General features: G+C 37.8%; 1 protein-coding gene across 5 annotated transcripts in view; it reads left to right on the top strand.

Moving 5' to 3' along the window:
* CPT1A (carnitine palmitoyltransferase 1A) overlaps positions 1-17,859 on the top strand; it is a 78,804-nt gene that overhangs the window by 14,395 nt on the left and 46,550 nt on the right. For 3 of the 5 annotated variants that reach the window (XR_004842574.1, XM_035898876.1, XM_009645952.2), the window contains exons 1-6: positions 1,714-1,900; positions 11,494-11,647; positions 12,718-12,857; positions 13,260-13,431; positions 16,608-16,709; positions 17,420-17,557. Coding sequence is in view for 4 of the 5 variants with exons in the window: in XM_035898876.1 (XP_035754769.1) it covers positions 11,507-11,647; positions 12,718-12,857; positions 13,260-13,431; positions 16,608-16,709; positions 17,420-17,557 (693 nt within the window). In the remaining variant the exon portion in view is untranslated. Of the gene's footprint in view, positions 1-1,713; positions 1,901-11,493; positions 11,648-12,703; positions 12,858-13,259; positions 13,432-16,607; positions 16,710-17,419; positions 17,558-17,859 lie in introns of those variants that run through there. The other 2 variants (XM_035898771.1, XM_035898819.1) reach the window with 2 other exon arrangements.

Genomic DNA, 17,859 nt, shown 5'->3' with positions numbered 1-17,859 from the left:
GGAGGACGGGACAGTCGCAGTGTTGAGTCCCCAGCATGACTGGTTTTGGAAAGTCTTGGGTGATAGGTGACTTATAAGTGAATGCTTGTATTTAAAAAATAAAACAAAACCCAAAACTGCGTGGGTTGGTTTGGGGTGTGTTTTTGTTTTTTTGTTTTTTTTTTTTTTTTTGTGTGTGTTTTTTTTTGTTTTTTATTGTCTTTGTCCTGCAGCATGCTGTATCATAGTTCTGAACTCCGCATGTTCAGAAAAACAAGACCTAAATGACTGAAAAGCGTCCCTCTTTTTCCAAGTCTGGCTTAACTTTAATTTGAATGGTCAATTTAAATATTTGGAAAATGTTTGGAACTGGTGCTTCAGCCTTTCAACCTTCTCCAGGTCTTTCAGCAATTGCAAGAGCAATCCATTCAGTTTGCCTTTGGTCACCAAACATTGTTCTCCATCTTCCAGGATTTCCAGAGTCCTAAAATGTGACATCTTGCATGTCTTATAAAAGTCCTGCCATTCCAGAGATATTTGTAATAGAAAAGATAATAGTTATTCTTTACTGCATGTTAGAAGCTCGTTACTGCAAAGGGAGAGAGAAGGGATACAATTCTATAATCTAAATGCCTAGGTATGTCTTTTATAGCAGTGTTTAAAAAAAAATAATACATCCTAAAGCCTAGGTTTTGGGGGGTGAGGGAAGGTTCTGCATGGTATGATAACTGTGCAGTGGTTTAGTTTTATATGCTCATTTCTCACTTAGTAAGGTTGTTCTGAATTTCTAGAAGGTCAGAGGATCTGTACAATAAAACACGTATTGCAATAGAGACTAGAATAGTCTAAACGATCTAGGAACAGTATAGGGTGTCCTACTCTGTATAGGAGTAAATATAAACATAAATAACCTGACAGTTGTAAGAGTTTCTGTTTTGATTACAGTTGTGGAGCATGCCAGTGTTTTGGTGTGTGGTGGTTGGTTTTGGGGGCAGGGAGTGTTGGGTTTTGGTAGGTTGTGGGGTTTTTTTTGTGTGTTTTGTTTTTGGGTTTTTTTTTTTTTTTTTGAAGTGTACATTTTGGAATCATCTTTTACAGGAGCATGCTATTTGGGAAGAGGAGAGAGGCCATATGATCCAGAAACTGTAGGGATTAATATTCCATAGTGTTAGCCTAGTAATTAGCACATTGTCTGCTATAGCCAGTCTCCTCTACTTCTTTGTCTGACTATCTCCAGTTTGATCAGGTGAGAAGACAACTTTTCTCCTGGAAGTGCCAATGAAAACAGTCTGTTCTGTGAACATCCCTCCAAGAAATCTTGATGCCATCTGTGTTGACTGTAATGGGAGTTTAAAGCCTGCAGGCAAACACTTGAATGTCTTAAACTGAAAGCTAAAACTAGTGTTGGAGTCTATAGCCTCTGAGATCACCTTGCTTATGGCACTAGCTAGCGGTCACTAGTTTGAGCCCTTAGAAATGACAGAGTGGGTAGGAGATGAACTAACTTTGACTCCACAGTTCCTCACCATCTCTGTTAAATGAAGAGAGATCGATCCAGATAATACATTCATCCAGTGTAATGGAAAACGGTGTTTTTGAACTGCTGTTTGTGACTATTCTCTCCATTGCCATCAGTTTTTCTAAAATTGTTCCAGTCTGATCCCATCCCTCTGAGTGGTTGAAAGCTGTGTGTGAATCAAAGCTCAAACTGTTTTTCTTGACTTTCTGTTTCAGAGCTACAACTGACTGCTTGCCATTGCTGTAGTGTAATGTCTATTAGGACCTAACAGCATTGGAATGAATCTGCCTCTCAGTGTGTCCTAACCTATTCAAGATCCCAGCTGCAGTGAGCTTGCAGGATAGAAGATTTCTGTGTGACAAATAGATCTCAAGTCTGCTTTTGAAGAGGACAGCTGTTCAGGTATGCTTACGTTTCATTTATTGGTCTGTTTGTCATTATCTCTTCCCTTCCATATATGCCCATTGCTCCACTTCACCACTTGGGAAGGGAATACAGACATTGGCACAAGATTTCAAAGGAGATGCCTGCAGAGGGTAGCTAATATTAATCTACAGGTGATCTTGGAAAACTGCTGAGGACAGGACACAAGCTGATATGTTTGTCAGTGGGACAGCAAGTTATTGCAAACTCCTTAGCTGTTCTGATTTCAAACTGTCTGCTGTGGGTGAGGTTTGCAGCAGGTGTTGCTGTACCTGGGCAAATACATGTATTCAGTTCTCCACCTTGGCTTGAACCGCAGCATTTGGTCACTTTTTAGATGTGAGATATCCTTTAAAACATCTGCAATTCCAAGGGACCACAGCTGTCAGCTGTAGGTGAGGGTGGGAAGGATTGGAGCCAGTGATTAGCAATAACCAAAGATGAAGACTTGAAATTTACATGTCAGATGATGGCTGTTGGAGGAGAGGCTGCTTCTCTTTCCAAGTAACTTAAGCCACTTCAGTCATGGCGTAGTAATTTTACTTTGGGGACCCTATGAGAGAGAACTGATGCATAAAAAACAATTAATCATTGTTAGGTAGGTGAGTTATTGGTAAGAGTCTAGCAGCAAGTATCAGTGTCTTTTTATATGCTGAAGCATGATTAGATATTATTGAAGGTTAGTATGCAAGGAAGCTATTTAGAAATAGAAATTCTCAAGCGAGTAACAGTGTTTGGTTAATCTTCATAGTTAGTAAATTCAGAAGTCGGTGCCTTGCAGAATATCACGTGAACTATGAACATGCTCTCTACTCTTTCTGAGGCTTTGATGTCTTGTTACCTTTTTGCAGAAGTGTAGTATACACTGCAAGAAGGTGGCATTAGCAAGTAGAATGTCGAAGAAACAGATACAAGAGAGACCAGACAGTCTTTTTGGTCATATGTTTAAATGTGTGAGCTGTATATTTTATACTATTTACTGGAGATTTTATAAATCAAAACTTGAATTTCTTTTGAAAGGCATAAAACTCTAGACCACTTAGATCTTTGTTTGGATTTCTGTTAAACTGAATCCTTTTTCTTTAGCTTTAGTTTTAACTTCGTTCGACTGTGCATCAAAGGAGCACCAGACGAACATGAGTAAAAGCGTTTTTGGCCTTCTCTGATTAGCTGCCTTACTTAATTGACCCTCTAGCAGTAGGGCAGAATTTTGGTATTTATATCAGATAGTGGTGGGGAGGCAGTCACTCACGTAAGAACGAATGGGACTTTGAGTTACCGAGTCAGTGCTGGATGCTGCTGTACAGAATATAATTTAGTGTCTGAACTATTGCAATTTATAGCAAACTCCATGAAAACACTTCACTGAAGTTACATTGGTTTTATTATTGATAACACAGGCTTTCTTAATTAGATAGGAACAGTCAGCATTTTCTCTATGTAGGTATATACCTGTAACGTTAAATTCTAAGGGCTTATTTTTTATTAGGAGTTTTTACTGTTTCCCACTGTATCACTGGAGTATACATGGCACTTAAGGTCAGCTCTGGAAATCTACCTACTGCCTGAAGACTAGCAGACTCTCATTGGAAAATGTAGTGTGTTTAAAATACCAACATAAGTTTGAAAACCTTGTGTAAGACACACTGGTGTCTTTTGGTGAGGGCAAAGTTACTGGAATAACGTTGAAAAATTCAGATGAATTGTTGTCTGAAAAGTTCATGCGAAAGCTTTGTAAAAATTCTACTCCAAAATCAGGCTGCTTTTATCTTCTGAACTAATAGTACATTATTGTCAGTCGCAGAAAACTTGCTCTTTTTGAATGCTTGACTGATACAACCAATTTGACTTCCAAGGTGTGCTGTTCATCTAAAGCAATTGAAGCATGGGATTTCTTGTTCAGCCCTTAGTGTTCTAAAGTAAGTTTATTTTTTGAAGCAGATCCATTATAAAAACTCCTACATTAAATTTCATAAAGCATCTTTGCTAGGTATACAGTTAAAACTGTATAGAAAAATAGGACTGGTGCTTCAAGCCCTTAATCCTCTTAGTGGCTCTTCACTGGAGTCTCTCCAGTAGTTTAATTTCTCTCTTACTGGGGAGCCCAGAATAGGACGCAGTATTTGAGACCGGGCCTCAACAGTGCTGAGTAGAAAGAAGGGGGAAGTCTCACCTCCCTCAGCCTGGTGGCAACACTCTTCCTAATGTACCCCAGGATTCTGTTAGCTGCTTCTGTTGCAAGGACATCTTGTTGGCTTGTGCACAGCTTGCTGCAGAGTTGCTTTCCAGTCAGTCTCCAGCGCATACCAGTGTATGGGATTACTCCTCCCTAGGTGCAGGATTTTGCACTTCTCTTTGTTGAGTTTAATAAGGTTTCAGCCTGCCTCTTTCTCCAGCCTGTCAAGGTCCATCTGGATGGCAGTGAAATCCTCTGGTCTATCAGCCACTGCTCCCAGTTTCAATCCCTGTACTTACAAATCCATCTGCAGTTTGGTGGTTTTGGTTTTTTTTTTTGTATTTTTTTTCTGTCTTCAACCTTTTAAATAGGTTTGACAGCTACTACTTCTCCATCAAACATCTTGAAGGGTGTCAAATTGATAGACTTCAGAACCTCAGCAGAATTCTGACAGGTGAAGACATACTTGATGAATGTAACAAAGACAGCTACACATACACAATTTTTTTTGGAAGACTCTAACCCTTTACATTTGTGTAAGAAGTGATCCTGCTGCTTGATGCAAAGTTTGATACAGTGTCTGGTTTGGGGAACATTGTTTGCACTAGTCTTTTTTTTCAACAAAAAACTCAAGCAACCTTAATTATCCACATCTGGGATGGCTGTATCAATGTTGCCATTAGATTGTAGCTAATGGCAAAGCGTGGAAGTAAACTAACATGCTAGCAAGTTATTTTAGGATGTTGGCACTGGCTTTGTTGTGCTTCAGTACATGTCATTGTATTGCAAGCATACTATCTAGGCAAAGTCAGTTGCTATAGGGTAGTCTGAATTACTTTGTGTAGGTGGTACTGAAGGCTTGGACTGACAGGAGCATCAGTAACAGAAATCTGAAGAGAAATTTTGAATAATGCACGAAGAGATTTGGATGGACATCTCGGTGTTCTCTTGTTCTCTCAGTTTAGTACCTGGTACGAAATCAACAGATTTGAGCATAAACAATTATTAATTGATTTGGATAAAACAAAATGCATTCATAGTTTTGGCTTTCTAGGAGAGTAGAAAATGTAAATTTCTGTAGAAATATAGCTTAAACAGGTGAGAGGAAATGCTTGATCACTGTCTCAGCACAAACACAGTGCAGGTGTTCCAGTGTTTTAGAACTGTCTCTAATTTCATTAAGTCTGTCCTCAGACTCTTGGAATTCAGTGAACTGTCCTGTGTCAGAATGTGTTAATGACCAGATCTGATATATGGACAATAAAATACTGGGTAAAACTTCTTCAATGTTTTCAATATTTAAGCAAGTTTCAGAGTTGAAGTCTTTTAAGAGAACTTGTGAGAACTCCAGAATTTTTTTCATGTTCTGAATGTTACAAGCATCCATAGAAACAGTAACTCTTACTGCTTTGCATGTTGATAAAAAAGGATTCCCCCCACCCTTTCTCTTTGAAATAAACTGTTTTGGGGATGAAAACATTGGGACGCTTGCTTGGTTTCCCAAGACCTTCCAAGTTCAAGGTGTCTAGCTTTAAATGGAAATCTTAATATAGTTCTAAGTATGTTTCCTAACTAAAATTGGGTTTAATGTACTTTCAACTAAAATCTCTCTCCACTTCCCATCTGGAAAACCTCCTTAAACAATGTAATTGGTAATGATTTAGTATCCTTTCCAGTATCCATTTAGTATCCTCTTTTCTCCTTACCAGTCTCTATTCCTATTTGAAACCTGAGCACTAAGCTAAGTTTTGAAGTTGTAAGTTTATTTTAATAAAGGATCAATGAATTCTTCAAGGTCAGGGTGTTTTGTGGTTTTCTGTTGGGATTTTGTTTTTCTTTTTTTCTTTTTACTTTTAAGCTTGCTAGTAGGAACTTGGCAGGAGTCAGAAGATACTACTGATGTGATAAGATGTTTCTCATGGCTTTATTGATGGTACCTTGCATCTGCGTGAAGTTAATGAGGGCTTCCAGGTGCTTCTGAATTCAGAACCGCCATCATACTTCAAGATGCAGCACATTCTAGCTCTTAGCATGGGGACATGTAACGCTGCAAGTTTGCCCACCATCTATGAACAGCCTGTGGTTGGTGAGGGGTCTGGAGCACAAGGCTTACGAGGAGCGGCTGAGGGAGCTGGGGGTGTTCAGCCTGGAGAAGAGGAGGCTGAGGGGAGCCCTCATCGCCCTCTACAACTGCCTGAGGGGAGGCTGTAGCGAGGTGGGGGTCGGCCTCTTCTCTCTGATAATGGGCGATGGGACAAGGGGAAATGGTCTGAAGTTGCACCAGCGCGGGTTTAGGTTGGACATGAGGAAAAATTTCTTCCCAGAAAGGTTTAGTGGTGGGATGGCAGGGCTAGGTTAACAGTTGGACTTGATGATCTTAAGGTCTTTTCCAACCTAGGCGATTCTATGTCTATTTGAGGGCTCTGACAGTATGAAACCTGCGTGGGGTGGTATGTAGCAGTGTTCTCAGAGAAACTGTATGCATCAGTCACTGATTTTCCAAGAAAACTGTCAACCTTTGATAGTCAAAGTAGAATAACCGGAGAGAATTGTTTTGTGGGCTTAGTTTGGTTACTGACAGGTGTATGCCCTGCATATAAAAGCTAATCTATAAATAGATGTAAAAAATCTGAGAGGAGAGCCTCAAACAAATTGTTGAGGTAGCTTTGCAAGTGAGAGTCATAGGAATAAGTCTTTCACCAAGGTTTTAGCTATTCTGGGTCACGTAAGACTTCGCTCTGCATTGTTAACTTGCTTCCTTTGCAGGAAAAGGAGCTATAGATGCGAAAACTATATTTAAATAATATACCTCTCTTCAGTGGATGTTTGGACTCCTGCCAGGGAGAAATGGCAGAGTTTTCTCTCTTCCAAGAGGGATAGGAAATGGGGGGGGAAAAAATGGGCTGTGTGAGCCAAGCAATGTATGGGAAGCAAGTGGCTGAGTTCTGAGAGAAGATGTGATATGGATATCCCCTTAAAGCAGAGGAGTTGCTTTTTGTGAGGTAGAGGTGGTGACTTTACCTTTTTTTAGCACTATCATTTTATCCATATAAAGCTTTTGACATCTATAGAAACATAGAAAGGTTCATGCTCAATAGCATTTCCAAAAGTAACTGCTTCAGGAATTAATACCTTGTTTTGTGCAAGGTACTCTATGTAATACATTGAACTTTCGTATCATGGCTTGGCGATTTTATAAAATGCCCATAGTAATTCCTTCACTATCTTTTAAACATTGTGTTCTGTGTTATGTGCTTCAGAGAGGCATTACCAGCCACAAGTGACTTCTTGTATGCCTGACTAAATGGAAGCACCCTGCACAGGGCATCTCTTTTAGCTTCAGATTTTCCAGAGCTCAGGCCCTCATCTCCTTCTGTGGCTGTAGGAACATGTAAGCCCTAATACAGAGTTCAATGTTCAGTGTTTGTAGCCTGAAATCTGCAAGTCTGCGAGTTAAACCTCAGTCTTGGTAGTGTGAAATATCCTGAAACTACAAAAATTGCAATCTGAGGAGGCTTGATGCATGGTAGACGTTAAGCGGCGTGGTAGACGTTAAGCGGCGTGGTATTTCAGACCATCAGGTCTATCGGGGCTTAGGCCTTCTGGTGTGCTGTGTGTTTTCTTGATTTAAAAGTGACATCCAACCTAGCAGTACTTGTTTATAACAGTGGAAAAAATTGTGGTAAGTTTTGATTGGCTCAAGCAGAGGTATGAAAAGGAAGGAGGAGAAACATCTGCAGTTGTTACAGCATGCTTGAACTGAAGTAAAACCAGAAAAGAGCAAGGAATAGGCAGCTTTCTTCTTTAATTAAAAGGAAAAAAAAAAAGGAAACCAAGTCTTAAGGGGCAAGTGTGCTTTTTAAGATTCAGTGTTTTCTCATACGACGAATGTAAGGAATGAAAATAGCCATTTCAGATTACTTTTAGAAATTATTGTGAGCTGCTTTTTTTTTTTTTTTTTCACCCCCCTTTAAGTAAGATTTGGCCAAAGTGCTAAGACAGGCAAAAGCTCTTGTTTATGGTGCTCTGTTGGGAATGAGGTTAGTTGGTATATGCTGTACAGAAATATTTTGCTGACCAAAATGCCTGAAGAAGTTGTTGTTTCAGTGTTAGCTGATTGATGTGGGTGCTGCATTACTAACGTTGGCAAGTCAAGTTTAGAAGTAACGCATGCTCCTCTGGCCTGTGCCCTTTTACCTACTTTGCTAGCAAGCACGTGACAGCAGAGGAATGCAAAGGAGGGGAAGCGTACAGCAGCTAATGATTAAATTGGCCTTTAAGGAGGAAAATAAGTGTTCAAAGAAAGGGACTTCAGGAAGTCTTTGGGGTTCAGCCATCATAATTCAGAACAGTCTTAAAGGCTTACAGTTTTCTTAAGTAAAGGAAAAGCATATTAAAAGAAACAAGCCATTTGATTGATTCACATCTTTGGGTCAAGTAATACAGTGCTAGAACTAGACTTGTCTTTGTTGTCAGGGCTTGTTTACTTGTTTCGGGATTAATTCTTGCTGGATTAATATTTCTTAATTTGGAAATAAGGAATGTTTTCCTTGTTGAAGCTTATTTCATTTTATGATCATGCTAAGTTTTAGGTCATTAAAATATTGGCTTGACTGTTTATGAATAATGCTATTTATAATATTTTTTTCTGCCTTGGACAGTAGAAATGCATGTGCCTAAAAAGGGAAGGGTTCCTGAAATTCTTTTTGCTCAGAAACAGAGAGAAGGATAATTACAAATTCCCAGGCTGAGAAGTCACAGGGGAGTTGAAGGTTAATAGAAACTAGTTGATCCAGTACTTAAAATGCTGGCATTCCATAATATGGAATTCCATGAGTGAACTGGAGAACCTGTTGGCCCTTCTTCAGAGAAATCCACATGCCTGATTCTCCTTATGGGGATATGGTTGTTTTTGTTGTGGTGGGGTTTTTTGTTGGTGTTGTGTTTTTGGTTTTTTTTTTTTTTTATCCCAGTCATAATAGTGTACTGCTAATCATATGATGAATTCTTAATTTTGACTGAATCTGAAAACCCTGAGTCCAGGGTATACCACGTATTACTGCTGCTTGTCTCTGTTTTATTGCTTTCTTGCGGTTTTGGTCTCAATGTTGCACTGATGATGCACAATTAAATGAATAAATGGACAGCTAACCTTGACTTCCTGATACTTGTCTACAGCAAGACCCCTATAAAATAAGCAGTTGTTAGTGACGGAGCTATTAAGTACTACAAACTGCAGTTGTTACTAGGTCATACAGGGCTTGTCTTAAAGGTTTTGAAACTGATGTTCAAAGCTGATGTGGTTTCCTTGTTGTCTTAATCAGACACTGTACATGCTAAATCAAATTGCATAGTATCTGTATGACACTGTGAGCTTTGGCTAGCCTTCTGGAAACCCAGAAGTCTGATTCACCCAGGACTCGCCCTCTAAAACTTGAGAACAGTGCTGATGGATTTGGAAGATCTGTGAATTGCCATCAGCCACTGACTGTAGCAGTAGTTGTATTGCAGAGGTTGATCATTGCAGGCTGGTCTAGGGATAGGCACTTTAAATATTGCAAACAGTCACTATTGGTCAGCAACCTTACTAGATGTTACCTTACCTTGTTCAACTCTGCCTAATGCTCTTTCTCTTCCTATATTGTGTATTTATTTCCTAAGCCTGCTATTACTGCAGCATTCCCAGTGCTTACATTCCCTAATTGTATACTCATACACCTTTGCACCTTCTTTGTGCTCCAGATGACTTTGACATAGTGGAATATTTACAGTTTAGAGGAGCAGCACTACAGTCATAATACACTGCTTTTGAAGTGCCCAAGCTAAATGGCACTGGTTAGCCCTCACATGCTGTTCAACAGGAAATGAATGCCTACCAGAATTTAATTACAAAGTCTAAGCTTCAAGTTTGCAAAGAAATGTAAATTTCAGCCTCTAGGATTCAAAAGGCATGAAGTAGTTGTACTTCCTTTTGATTTTGCTTAAATGGAAATGCCAGTGCCACCTTAAAACACTTGGTATTGATAATGTTGTGTCTTGTTCCGGTTAAAAATGTGAAATTAAAACTTGCCCTTGAATCCTGACCTACAGATGGGCTTATGGATTCCTCTACCTTTTTGCCATACTTCTAAGAGCGTGTTGGTTTTAGGATTATGTACAGAAGTTTTGGTAAGCTAATAAATGAATGGGGACAAAAGACTTTGGAATGACAATGGTCTCCTCAGGAATATATAGTTTGGACCATGTCAATGTTATACATAGAGCCTGTCTGCAAAAATCTGTGTTCTGATTGTAAGTGCTCAAACAACATTGCTCTGAATAACTGATTAGTAGGGGCAGCTTCCAGGCTATTTATGTAGAAATGCTGGTTACAGAAAGAAAGAAGCTATGAAGATGAGCTGGTGAATAAGAGCATATGGTTCAATTCAAATTGGCTGTACCCTCAAGCGGAGTTGAGACACAAATATGTAAACAGAATCACAGTTACATTTCTGTTTTAACTTCCAGTGGTTTTTATTTGAGCCTGTTATGCCTGCCCATTTTGATGGTCTTTTGTCTATATTGGCACTGTTCGTGGTATTTATTTAGGTAGTTAAACAAATCTGAAATTAAGAGGAAATTTAATAGAACTGCAGCTCAGTTTATGTGAAGGTCATTTTTATGACAGTTGTGATTTGGTTTTCTCAACTCTGCATAGTTTTGATTTTGCACTTATTTTCCAGTCAGAACTCAGAGCCACAGGGGCTATAGTGTCTTACTGCTGTAACTAATCAGCTTGAAATTAGAATATAGAATTGTCTAGGTTGGAAAAGACCTTGAAGATCATCAAGTCCAACCGTTAACCTAACCCTGCCATCCCACCACTAAACCGTGTCCCTAAGCAGGGGAAAAAAATTCCAGAGGATGTTATGGCCAGAAGCAGCTTTGTTTTGCTAGCTGAGGTGAAGACTTTAAAAACCTTTTTTTTTAGAATGATGAAAAAAACATTTTCTGACTCTCCTTTACCATTACAGAGTGAGATGCTATGTACCTGTGATACGCTTTTTTTCTAAATATTACGGCTTTAATTTTCTGCTCTGCTCTGAATTTTTATATATTGCATGTATGCACAATATTCATCTTGCTGCAATCCTGCTAAAAGGCCTAAATTACACGAGAGTGTTTTGCTTCCATTTTCAGCTGTTGTGGTTAGAAGAGGTACCTTAATTGATATACTGGAAGCTCAGACTGAAGTACAAGTGTAGCATGTAAGGAAGGGACAAGTACTGTATGTAAATTGGCATACTTTGAAATATTTCCCCAAATTACTGTGTAGAAGATATCTTGCTAGAAATGCACTAACTCCTAGCTCCTTTGAGCAAAATGGAAATAATTTTTTAACTTTGCTTTTTAACAGAACTCTCTCTAAAATGGCGGAAGCTCATCAAGCAGTAGCTTTTCAATTCACAGTAACTCCAGATGGGATTGACCTGCGAATGAGCCATGAGGCACTCAAACAAATTTACCTATCCGGTGTCCATTCATGGAAGAAAAAGTTCATCAGATTCAAGGTATTTCAAATTAGTCAAGTCCACCAAACTTGAGGGTTATTTAATGTTTTATAGATTTATTGAAGTTTTGCCTAAACAAAACTTAATTTTTTGGCTTTGTGGCAAATAAAGTTCCTTATTGTGAAAGACTTGCGTGGGTTTTAGTTAAGACAAGGGATACTGAGGAAGGTAGTAATGGGCGATGCCGTGAAGACTGAAAGGGTATGTCTTTTTGATTTATTCTATGGAAGCAAGATGAAACATTTAGAAATTAACAATAGCTTCAATTTACTTCATTCTCTTCATAATACATCATGTAATTATGTAATCTTTTAGCACAGGTCAGAAGTATAAATAGTTGTGATTTTTAGTGCCATATCACTTAGAGGCACAAGACTACCCTATTTTATGTATTCTTTGCCAAAATCCAAATTTCAAATTAAGGAGAATGCTGTTTTCCAAAAGTTATCTGAACATCTATCTATCTTGTACAAGTTAGCTAAATAGCAATGTTTCTGAGGAGGTATTTGGTATAGATGGTTGTGAATTCATTGTTTTGTTCATGGGATCATAAATGGTAAGTATTTTATTAGAAGCAGACTAGATAAACTGCAGGCTACCTTCAACATCTCTTTCAAAAACATATTTTTAGCAGTAGTCTTAGTAAAATTTTCTTATAAAGCTATAAAAAAACCCCCCTTTGATTCCAGCTTTCAGTGTTTTGTTCAGTAGAATATTTCATTTAGAGAGGCCTAACTCAGTGTAAGTGGGAATTATTGAAGTGTCATTTGTTCTAAAGTTATTTGTGAATTTCAGTGGTTTTGGTCAGACTTGCAGCAGGATCAGTGTTGTCTACAAAAGAACTTGAAAGTTCCTCTAATTCTTTATATCATTGTGACAACTTTCTGTAAGTCAAACTTAACTAAATCCATTCCCTACTCCCGAGTTAAGCATACGTAAGAAAATGTTGGATAATCTTCTTGTTTAAAACTAAATGACTTAAACATGTTGATTTTTTTTGTTTCTTTCCATGGTAATAAGAAGTCAACCACTTTGGTATGAAAAAATTATGTGAAGGCTTTTCTTTTCAGAATGGAATTATCACTGGTGTTTATCCTGCTAGCCCATCTAGCTGGCTTATTGTAGTTGTGGGTGTGATGTCAACAATGTATGCCAAAATTGATCCTTCTTTAGGAATAATAGCTAAAATCAACCGAACACTTGATACAACGTAAGTAGACTGAAGACTTACTGTTTCTCTAAAGGAAATCAGTTTTATTTGTAGCTACTCTTAAAGCTAATCCCTGTTAAAGTGTATCAGTTTTGGAACAGTATGTTTGTGACAGAGTAAGCTCAATAAGCAAATGTATGAGGGTTGTTAGATAGGTTGTTATACCAGTATTACTACATTGCTTCCTAAATACTTGGAAAACATATTTGGCAACTTCTGTGGCCTTTGATCTTGCTGCATGAGAGGGTGTTTGGAAAGGAGTTTATGAAAAAGGTCTAAACAGGCATGAAGCTTATGTAATGCCCGCCCGGTAGTACCAATAGACTTAGGTTTACAATATTAGGTTCTCTTTAGAACTTAAACTGATGTTAACTGGCACATGCTGGCTTTTGTTTTCAATAGTGGCTATATGTCAAACCAAACACAGAACATCGTGAGTGGAATACTTTTTGGCACGGGGCTTTGGGTTGCCCTTATTGTCACAATGCGCTACTCTCTAAAAATGCTGCTTTCCTATCATGGTTGGATGTTTGCTGAACATGGCAAACTTTCTGCAGGCACCAAGTTTTGGATGGTAAGGATATATTGTCTTCCTGTTTCATCTTAACTTCTTTTTGATCTGTATTCAAAGAGAAAATTATGTGGGTTTTTCCTTGCTTGTGTTTTCTGTGTCGTGGGACAGGAGGCTGTTGGGTAGATATTTCTACTAATTGCTATCATCTTTCTGATGCTATAATTAACTATTTAGTAGTTTGTAAAAGAAAGAATAAACACTCCAAGAATAACTTCTAAATTTGCCAATACCTTGGGACTGTGTGACTCAAATACCTACTTTTTCCTCTGTGTGCAAGTGCAGCTTAAAGAACTTGGGCTGCAGCACCAAAGAATCTTGTCCTCCCCAGAAAGTGCTACCTTAATTCTTTGTTGAAATGTTAGGATTTCTAGTCAACCAGTCTAAAATTAATCTTATGCTTGAAGAAAATAATATTGAATGTCAATTGATTTAATGGTATGCCTCCAAAATAAGTTGGAGAACAAGTGTAAGGTAGGTGTCTTGTTATGCAGTTTTCGCATAAGAGTGATCTGGCTCCTGTTGATTATTGTGCTGCTTTGGAAAAGGATCCTTTAAGGATGTGATGGGTGTAAAGCGAGGAAACATTTAGGTGCTCCAACAGATGAAGTGGGGTTTTGTTGCTTGGACTCAGTTGTTTCAACTCACTTTTGCCAGTATTGTTGTAGAAATAACTTAAGTGCCCTACTATGATAAAATTGTCTCTGCAGCCTCACAAATCAACTGACGTCTTAGAGTAACAACGTGTCATGATTTATTGTGAAATATGTTCAAGAACAGGTATCCAGAATAGTACACTAAAATAGAATTTAATGTTCATCTGTTACAAATGAAATTTCTAATTGATAGTTTCTCCTGGAAGCAGTATCAGGAGCCTCATGACTTGAATTTGTACAGTACAGCTCTGAATGGTAAGGCTTTCTGTCAGTTGCTTGAAGCTGTAGTTGTCTGGGTTTTCAGCATGTCCTACCAGATAGATATTTTGAAGCTGTTAATAATGCCTTATCAACCTTAAACAGTATGAACTGTAATGCTGCTTACCATGCTTTGTCGCATATTGTATTTATAAATTTGTCTATTATATATGTTGCATATGTATTTTGTTGTGTATTATATGTTTTAAAATACAGAACACTATAAAGGTGTATGCCCAACAGTCTCATCTGTACTTAATATGAAGCTCTATATTAATACCTTATTTTTTCTTTAGCTAGTCCCAATAAAAGAAAAGACTGGATTCCCTAGTAAAACAGTATCAATTACCTTAGCATTCTAGATTTTTATTACCTTTTAAAACTGTGTAATTTTCTGGAGGGGTTTTCCTGTTGTGTGGCTGTTTTGTTTTTTTTTTCTTTTCTTAGCTGTTTTTTCATGCTGATTAACAGCATGCAAAATGCTATTGTGAGCATACTGTCTTCTGTTCAAATAGCCATGCAGATCAAAAACCTTAGCTCTGATTTCAGTCACAGTACAAAGTGATTTTCAGGCTGGTTGGAAGTCTGGTGGCACTTTTAATGAACATATTCCATCTTCTAAAGTCAAATTTCCTGTGTCAGGACTAGGGGGAAAACGCAAATATTCATTGCTGTTTTAAAAAATAAGTTAAAAAATAATAATAATCTGTGAACAGATGCAACATGTGCTAGGATGAGATTATTTGTTGTGTCTGCATAAAATCAGACATGTAATTAAGTGTGCATGTCTGTCAGACCACTTTAATGGTCTCAAACTGTTACAAATTCTCTTCTACAAGTTTACTTAAGAGATACTGTGAAATGTGTTTGCTGGTTTTGTCAATTGAGCAGGTACTCTCTGTATGAAGATAATTTCAGCCTTTCCTGGCCTAAGAGTTCTAGAATAAAATTGTCTCCAAGTATGGAATTAGATTTTCTTATGAAAAGCTGAGGCTTTTCTTTTCACCTGGCTTCAAATTTGTTATGAAACACAACTAGGTTTCATTGGGCTGATCACTGTGGTGCATCCATGTACATCTGACGACTCTGATACAGATCCATTTGCAGAGAGGTCTTTGGTGGTGGTAATACTCTGCAATTCTTAATATTTTTGTGCTGCTTAAAACAACCTCCTCTAGCTGTACTGACCAAGGAAATGGAGGGGGGACGGAACTCTACATTTTAATAAGTAGTTTTGTCAGTTGTGGGGAGGATAGAAGGGAAAAGTTCTAGGAATTTAGTAGTGAAATTACATCCTCTGTTTTCTTCTGTCTTTAGTCTATTGGCCTATATGCAATATACGGTATAGTATATTGGAGCAAGATTGGACTTTGACAACAAAGGTTCCACTGGATTGTTGGTGTAATACTTTACCTTACTTTCATGCTGAAATAGGGTGATAATATCAAAATCCTTTAATGTGTAGCCTAGAAATTGCATGGTCTAGATTTTCAGCCTACTGCATGTCACAGCTGAGAGTAGACAGAAACGCTGCTCCCATGGAAAGCAAGGGATGCGTAATACCTGAAGCTGAGATAGGAACTGTCATCTCTGGCTTTTTTTTTTTTTGTTGGTTTTTAACACAAGCACTGAATATAACACTGGCATGCTTGCACAATTTAGTATGTTCAAATCATGGAGTAGGCTATCCGAAATTGACTCATGCTTGAAGAAACTCCCTGTAATACCAATACTATTATTGATGTTGAGGTATAACTTTGGAAAAATATTAAACCATGATTTCAAAGCATAATAATTATTTTTAAAGGTGGCTATAGTCATCTAGGATCCTTGGCTGAGTGACAGGCTTGATAATGATTCCTATTTTGAAGCACAGTATAGATATTTTTATTCGTATCTACTATAGAGTAAAAGATCAACTAGTAGGCTTACTTTTTTAATCATTACAGAGGGAAATGTGTGAAGAAAAGAAGTGCTAAGTAAATGTTTTCTGTTGGGATTAAGGTGTGCCATTCATAAACAACAGTATTGCCTAATGACTGGAAGATTGGGAAGTCAGGAATGACTATCAGTCTTTCTATTCCACTGACATGTTGTTTAACCTTTAGGAAGTTAGTTTACATCAGTGCCTTTTTTATTTGTGAAACAGTGATAAATATAATAGTTAAATAGCTGAATTTAGTACAGTATAATTTACCAGCAAAAAACCCGGAGAGTTACATTACACTTTACTGATGTGTGTATTTTGGTTTTGTATTTCTTCAGACACTTGTAAAGCTCTTCTCGGGACGTAAACCCATGTTATACAGTTTCCAGACATCTTTACCACGATTGCCAGTTCCAGCGGTTAAAGACACAGTCAATAGGGTGTGTACATTCATTAATTCATTTTCTTCATTAACACTGAATCCTTATTTATAGATGTCCCTGTGGGTTTTTTTGCCATGTCTTTTAAAAGAATTGCATGGTGGTATTAATATGGTATAATGGATTAAAACTTTTGCATAGAAATTAAAATAAAGGCTATGATAAACCACTGAAACTGGTGACAATTTGAAGCCGGCGTAATTCGTATTGGATGGTGTGATGTCTGTTGATGTAAGACTATGCAATGAAGTGTGATTTCCAAGGCTTTTGAAACATACTGGTTTTTTTCTTCCACAGCTTAAAAATATAAATATGTGCTTTATGACACAAAACCTTACAGCAAAGTGTGTAAGAAGGATATTATGTCACAGAAACGGAAAGTTTCATTTTTAGAGACTAAAAAAATCTTTCTTGAGGCCTGATACTGAAGCAACAGTATATCTTTGCCTTTTGAGTGGAAAAAGTATCTTTAGAAAAGTAATCTCTTCCATTTGTGATTCACTGACAAATGTCTGGAAAAAGATCTCATTTTTGTTCTTTACAGGCAGATGTTTAGAAGAATGCGTAACCTTATTTTAACAACATAGTATTTGCAACTGTATGAATTTAGTCTGGATAATCTTTGTCTACTGTTCAGATGCTTTGTGTAGGAACGACAAGAAGCTGCGTATTGGTTACTATACTGATGCTGATTCTTTTTTGTATGCTAGTATCTGGAATCGGTTCGGCCACTTATGGATGATGAAGAGTTCAGAAGAATGGAGGGTCTTGCCAAAGATTTTGCATTTAATTTGGGACCAAGGCTTCAGTGGTATTTGAAGCTAAAATCCTGGTGGGCCACAAACTATGTGAGTAGATAAATAGGAGGCTCAGTTCTTCAAATTACGTAATTTAATTTGTTCCCTGTTGCCTTTTTTGGCTAAGTTTTCATACTCATAGATGTAGAAAAAGGCAACTGAAGCTAATATTTTTATAAAGTGCATTGGAGACCACCTGATTTGCACAGAAATAATTTGTGTGATTTGGTAAAGTGTGGTGAATGGAATGTGAAAGAATGAATCCTCATTTTGTGTGTTATTCTGGAGCAAATGATTGCTGTTATGATTGCTTTTGAGGTCTGTTTATTTGCTGGTTAAGCTTGATAACTCAA

Source organism: Egretta garzetta, unplaced genomic scaffold (assembly GCF_000687185.1).
Source record: "Egretta garzetta isolate BGI_Z169 unplaced genomic scaffold, ASM68718v1 scaffold840, whole genome shotgun sequence".
NCBI lineage: Eukaryota > Metazoa > Chordata > Aves > Pelecaniformes > Ardeidae > Egretta > Egretta garzetta.
Note: the sequence above shows the minus strand (reverse complement) of the source record. Positions and strands in the feature narration are given on the sequence as shown.